Source organism: Sinocyclocheilus rhinocerous, unplaced genomic scaffold (assembly GCF_001515625.1).
Source record: "Sinocyclocheilus rhinocerous isolate Xijiao unplaced genomic scaffold, SAMN03320098_v1.1 scaffold481, whole genome shotgun sequence".
Lineage (NCBI taxonomy): Eukaryota > Metazoa > Chordata > Actinopteri > Cypriniformes > Cyprinidae > Sinocyclocheilus > Sinocyclocheilus rhinocerous.
The window spans coordinates 666656-673763 of NW_015657695.1; the positions used below are offsets into that span (position 1 = coordinate 666656).

General features: G+C 36.0%; 1 protein-coding gene across 1 annotated transcript in view; it reads left to right on the forward strand.

Annotated features, from left to right (window-relative positions):
• Window positions 1–6339, forward strand: part of LOC107721468 (RNA polymerase I-specific transcription initiation factor RRN3-like) — a 10831-nt gene extending 4492 nt beyond the window's left edge. Inside the window, exons 3-14 of the mRNA XM_016529476.1 lie at window positions 458–521; window positions 619–688; window positions 791–889; window positions 963–1055; window positions 1396–1528; window positions 2578–2708; window positions 2778–2908; window positions 3142–3326; window positions 4660–4768; window positions 4862–5014; window positions 5110–5197; window positions 5409–6339. Of these exons, the coding sequence (XP_016384962.1) occupies window positions 458–521; window positions 619–688; window positions 791–889; window positions 963–1055; window positions 1396–1528; window positions 2578–2708; window positions 2778–2908; window positions 3142–3326; window positions 4660–4768; window positions 4862–5014; window positions 5110–5197; window positions 5409–5561 (1409 nt within the window). The 3' untranslated portion in view covers window positions 5562–6339. The remainder of the gene's footprint in view (window positions 1–457; window positions 522–618; window positions 689–790; window positions 890–962; window positions 1056–1395; window positions 1529–2577; window positions 2709–2777; window positions 2909–3141; window positions 3327–4659; window positions 4769–4861; window positions 5015–5109; window positions 5198–5408) is intronic.
• Window positions 6340–7108: the final 769 nt, after the last annotated feature.

The window sequence follows — 7108 nt, forward strand, 5'->3', positions numbered from 1 at the left end:
GGCGTAACATTTCCGTCTCACGCTTGAGGTATTCGGCCAATCATAATGCACTGGATAGCTGGCCAATCACAGCACACCTCGCTTTTTCAGACCGATGAGCTTTGTAAAAATCGATGCGTTTCAGAAAGGCGGAGCATAAAGGAAAAACAATAATGTACAGTATGTGGAAAATAATGTGTTTTTTGAACCTTAAACCACATAAACACATTTCATTACACCAAATACACAAAATAATGTTCTTTTTAGCAACATCATATGATCCCTTTAAATAAATGTGGATTTGATGAGCATAAGTTTTCTTTATAAAAAAAAGTTCAAACTTCTGAATGTAAGCATTCATTTTGCTGTCATTATCCATTCCTGTCATCAATCAGTGAAAGTGTATCTGTATGCCATTATTATACCTTCTACTTTGCACCATAATTCATTGTTTTGTTTGGTTTTTTAATTCGCACAGATCTGCCGAGGACATTTGATCATTGTCATCAAGCCTTACAGCTTATTACAAGATATGTTCCATCGTAAGTGTCTTATAAAACCTCCAAAAGCGTAGCAGAGTGTAGCAGTTTACTGATTTAGTTTAGCAGTGACTAATAAACCCTTTCTTTGTTCTTTCAGAACCAGTCGATTCCTGATGCCAATCCTTTCCGACAAGTTCCCTTTTGTGCAGAAATCCTCCAGAACACTTGTGAGTTATGTAGAAAGCATTTAAATCCAGTATTGGGACTAAATGAATATCATTACATGCATGAATGTGATTGTTCTGAGGCCGTGTTGTCTGTCCACACAGGAGTGTTACATGCACAACCTATTGAGAGTTTCGGTCTACATCCCTGACCTGAGGAGAGACATCATAGAGCTCATCATCAGCAAGATGCTCACGCTAGATGTGAGGGACTTCAGTCACTGTACTGATGTCTTTGCAGCTGTGCAGCTGTTTGACGGCTGTTTTTGACATTTAGGTTAGTGCACCACGGAGTGAGATTGAAGAAGTGGAAAGTGGAGCTCAGCAAGATGCTAATGGAGCATCACAGGATGACTGCCTCTTTGACATGGTGAGTCCAAAACACTTCAGAAAACGCATGTATGCAAAACATACTCAGTGGGACATATTTAAAGGGATAGTTCAGTCATCATATATTCAGCCTCATGTCACTCCAAACATGTACAACTTTCCTTCTATCGTGAAATCTCGAAGAATGTACTGTAGTCACTCTTTTACATGCAGTGAACAAGGACTGGAAATTTCAAGCTTCAAAAAAAGATGCAAAAGCAAGCAAAAAGTAAATGAGGAACCAAATTAAGCCCTAACTTAGGAGTAACTTATTTATATCGTAGTCTTTCCTTTAATGTTTGAATAGTCATAGATCTTACTCATTTTAATGTAATATTCAGGATGAGGAAGAGGACTCTCCACTGGATTCATCGAGACCTGATGGAGCTGTGATGGTTCATCCTGTAGCAGAGAGACTGGACATGATGATGACTGTCCTGCTGGCTTATATCAAGGACATTTGCCATGTCAATGGTTAGTCCTCCTTTCCGTTCTTTCAATCGCTTTACGTATACGTCGACTTTCCATGTCCATTATTGTGAAACCCACGAGACACAACAAAAACACAGCTCCGATCACAGCGTCCTCCATCCTCCTGTTGTTAATGTTGTTCTTTGTTTCTGTTGTTGAACGCCGCACACAAATGTTTTGCCACTTGCTTGAGCAACTTAATATATAAATCTAGAAGTAAATGCAAAAGTAAAAAGCATTGAATAATGTGTTGCTTATATTTATTGTGTTTAAACATGTCTGTGAAAGATTGTATTACTATACTGTGTAAAAAAAAAAAGAATTGCAATGCTGAAAAAGCATTTTCAGTGACAATGTTTGGATTTGAAATCATAATGGATAAATGTTGTGTTTGTGGTAAACAGCCACGGATCAGTAGCGGACTCCTGTGTGAAAGCTGCTTCCCCTCTCACAAGAGACACTTAAGAGGGGAATTCTCCCCATTTTCAAAAATGAAATTCAGGCCCGCAATAAATGTCTAAAAATCCTGATTGGAGTATCACTATAAATAGTTATAAATGCTAAAAAGAAGGCTTTAAAAAGATCTGTATCGGTGATCGTATTGGCAGATACTGCTTTCTGTGATCGGCGTCAAAAATCCTGATCGGAGCACCCCTAATTGGAATGATTTCTGAATGATCATGTGACACTGAAGACTGGCGTAATGATGCTGAAAATTCAGCTTTGCATCACAGGAATAAGTTTAAATGTAAAATATATTCTATTTATTTAAAATTATAATAATATTTATTTACTGTAAATCATTTACTGTATATTTCACCAAATAAATGCATCAATAGTGAGCATATAAGACTTTCAAGAATGTCCAAAGATCTTTTGAACAGCAGCCTATGTGTACTTGTTGTGTTAGCCAGTTTGTTTATACCTACATGTAAAGAAGTGCATTAAACATATTTCATAAATGGCATTCACACGTGCATTTTTTATTTAACTTTTTGTCTTAATTTTTCAAATAATCTTTTCTTTTTTTTTTATCCTTTCAATCTCATTAGGCTCATTAGATATTGAGAAAACCAAAGCTCTATACAGAGACCTGGTGTCCGTGTTTGATAAGGTGGTGCTCCCCACTCACGCTTCCTGTCATGTGCAGTACTACATGTTCTACCTGTGCAGCTTCCGCCTGGTAGGTTCCCACGTCTCTCTCATTCTTAAAGAAACAAACAAAAACATAACTTTAATCTCTTTTGTTTAGGGTTTGGCTGAAGCTTTTTTGGATCACTTATGGAAGATGTTACACGCCCCCAACCAGCCCCCCGTCCTGAGACAGGCCGCTGCTGGATACATGGGCAGCTTCATGGCAAGAGCCAAGTTTTTGACAGTATCGTATGTGACCTTTATCATGCCGTTTTATCTTATCTAATGCAGCGGAGTTCAATATTTAATCATCTTTCCTGGCAGTGGTTTGTTACCACGATTAAGTAATTAAACATTAATGACTCTTTGTTGTCATCTGGAAAAGAAAAAGGGTTGATTGGACGCAGATACCTGTATTTGTCACACATCATTTGAAACCTACATGTCAAAACTGGTGCTGTAGAGTTTCCTCTCTTCCACAGGACAGTCAAGGCCTGTCTGGACCTGTTGGTTCCCTGGTTGCACCTTTATATTAACAGTCAGGACTCAGGATCCAAAGCATTCTGTGACGTCAATCTGCACGGCTCTTTTTATACAGCCTGCCAGGCTGTGTTTTACACACTCATCTTCAGACACAATGCCATCCTGGAGGGCAATATGAAGAAAGGTCAGTGCATGTGGAATTTAGCTGTTTAGAAATGAAGCACAGGTGTGAAAATCATTTGAGATGCTAAAACTTTTTTTCGTTTGTTTCAAGTCTGGGTCAATTGCACAATTTTTTTGCCCTGATCTTTTAATTTATTAAAGTAATCATGCAAACAATGATCTGAATTCACCACTTTTAGAATGTATTTGTATTTTATTACTGAATTTCTGTTTCATTTGAGTATTTTGGGGGTCATAAAAAAAAAAAAAAAAATGTTGCAGTGATCTATCTATCTGTTCTTATAAGCAAGGAAAAAAGCCTCTTAAAAAAAAACAAAGTGCTTGAAAAAAACTTTAGTTTGGCATGTTTTATAAATATTTCTTAGAAAAATTATTTTTAACAAAAATGCTTCACTGCTTAATATTTGAAAAAAACGTTTGTCTTCCAAATCAATGTCATGTGGTCTGACTCCATCCAACATGCACAAAAAAACAAAAAGAAAAACTTTCATACTTTTTACAGCAAGGAAAGGTCAGTTCAAGGTATAAAATGTTGTGTGATGGCCAAACAACATGTTTTTAATTTATAATTAATTTAAAATTAATTTATAATTTTAAATTAAAATTAATATTAACTAGTGCTGTCAAACGATTAATCACGATTAATTGCATCCAAAATAAAAGTTTTTGTTTACATAATGTGTTTGTACTGTGTATATTTATTATGTATATATAAAGACACACACATGTATTTACATGTGTATATTTATATTCATATAAATGATATCATATATAAATATATTTAATATATAAACGAATATAAACAAACATATTTTTCTTAAATATATACATGCATGTGTTTTTATATATACATAATAAATATACACGGTACACGCACATATATTATGTAAACAAAATCTTTTATTTTGGATGCGATTAATCGCGATTAATCGTTTGACAGCACTAATTTATTAACACTTCATTTTAGTGTCCTTGTTACACGTTACATGTACTTACTGTAGTAATTACAGTAAATTATGCATAATTACATGAAACTAACCCTAAAAGAAACCTCTAATCATAAACTTAGCACTGTAGTAAGTACATATTACTAATATTACTCAGTATTTAAATGTACAATTAAACTCTAACAAAGACACCTTAAATTAATAATTCATGATGTTTAATAAAAAGGCATGTTAATTTTTAGAGTCATAAAACGAATTTTTTTTTACAAAAACTTTTTCATTTAATGAAAACTAACATAAATAGAAAAGCATTTGACAAGAAGTTCACAAATGTGTTTCAAACTAGACTTCTCGTTTTCTGTATCATTTGTCCTCGACCCTTTGCAGGGTTGGCGTACCTTCAGGGTTTGAATCTCGAGCGTATAGTGATGTGCCAGCTCAACCCGCTGAGGGTCTGTCTGCCTGCTGTCACCAACATGTTTGCAGCCATCACCAGGTACAGCACAAGAGCTCGATCATCAGATTACAAAACTGAAATAATGAAATAAAAGCATGACAAATGAGGGCAATTTTACCCATCTGTTGGCAGGAAGTACCAGCTCGTCTTCTGTTACACCATCATTGAGCGAAACAACCGGAACCTGTTGCCAGTGGTGAGCAATTCAACAGGCGGCAACTCGGTGTCCACTAACACAAACCCTCTGGATACCTTCTTCCCTTTTGATCCGTATCTCCTGAAAAGGTAACAAATTCATGCTCATTCCTGTCAAACTCAGCCTTGGAATGCTAGTTCACTAAAAATCATTTATTTGTCTTATTTATAATTTTTTACAACAGCTCTGGAAAACTCATTGAGCCAATCTACCAGGTGTGGGAGGAGCCATCCGATTGTATGATACATGTGCCCAAGAAGAAAGTGAGAAAGGTGATACACGTTCCCAGTGGCCACAAAGAGGAATTAGATATTTCAAATATTTTGTCTTTTTGAGTTTAATTTTGTCTGCACATTCAGGCAATTTTGAGTGTCCATATACTTTTTTTTGAAGCCACCATAAGAAAACTGACTCTTTTTGGCTCATCTCAGTAGTTTAGCCTCTTCGGGGGATATCCAATAACACTTTGATCATCTCTCACAGGGATCTATGGAGGAGGAAGATGACTTTCTGCATGGAGGAACACCTCATGGTGACTCCGTAGTGGGCATGACTCCGGGCTCTTATGACTCCCATCTGCACAGTCCGCGGAGCGTTGGCTCTCCCCCTGTCTCCTTCCTGCAGCGGCCTTTCTGATCCACTGCTGTAGCACTCAGCTGGTCACAGATGGGCTGCTCGGCCCAACATCACACCAGGAGGGGGCGCTCAAGAACTGCTTGTGCTTGTGTTAGCAGCACAGATCTGACTAGAGCCCTTCACACAGCAGCATTACTGACCCCAGTGTTTGGCAGTAGTTTTACTAAACCCTCTACTTCACTTTAAGACTGCATCATAAAATACAAATATGTGCTTATTGCACACTTGTGCTATATTAATAGTAAAATGAAAGAAACATTGGTGGTTTCTCAAGTAGACAGTCTATTGTATTTTCTGTTTTCAGGACAAACTGTCAGCACAGATGTAGATGAAATTATCACTGTGTACTCAGAGTAAATGTGAGATTTATTTTTGTAATATTTTCAGTTTATTCTGAAATGATTTGAGAGATTAGAATAGGCTGGTGGTGTGTTTCAATGGTAAATGGGTGTCACTTCCCATGTTATGAGTTTGAGCTCTGACTAAACCAGTGTCTGTTTGCACAAAATATTCTGTAGAAAATTGACATACAGAGAATACCTTCATTTAACGATGGTTTTCTGTGGTGTTTGTTGAAATTTTAACTGTCGTCATCCTTGGCTTATTCAGTACAAATATCAATCAAACCTCCACATTGAATTATACTTTTGCGCTACAGTTTTGAAATGAACATGAAGTAATAAAATGGTCTAGCTGTTTCATTACAATGTGGAAAATATGATCTAATTGTTGACTTTTTAAAAGACGTATTCCTCTTAAAATGTTTATTCTTTTCTTCCAGCAGAAATGTAACATTTAAATTATAATTACAGTGATAATTATAAAGCAAGTTTAATTTGCAGATTAACAAAATGGTCCTTGCCTTAATTTTCTCCGTTGTATGCTTACTAGTAAATAAGTGATACATTCAAGTAAAAAAAAGTTATTTTAAACTGTAATGATATTTCACAGTATTAATGTTTTCACTGTATTTTTGATCACCAAATGAAGCTTTGGTCAGAATTAGAGAGACCAAAGTATAAAACTTAAAAACATTTTTTTAAATAACTTTCAGAAACTTTTAAATGGTATATGTGTGTATATACAGTATACATATATATACACACACACACACATATACATATATGTATATACTAACAAAGTGATGAACCTATGACTATGCATGTTACCATAAAAAGGTAACTGGAAGGTCAAATTCAGTGATGCATCCTTAATAGAAACTGTACAGATGTGCGTAGTCATATATAACCAAAAAAAAAAAGATCCACGCAAGCTGTTGCAGATTACACAAGCATTAAAACTGTGTCAGCATGCAACCCTTGGTAGCCAAATAAATTTTTCAAATATTGTACCATGCGCCAGCTTTGGCTCAACAATGCAGACTGACACGCACGCACTGCTACTCCTGCAGACACGTAAGCATGAGCGTGTCTGTCTGTTGACCACAGTGGATCTGAAAATGACAGACAAATCCTCTAGCATTTTTAAATCTCGGCGCTGTTGAACTGAATTCCACTGCATATAATACAAAAACAAAAACCACATCA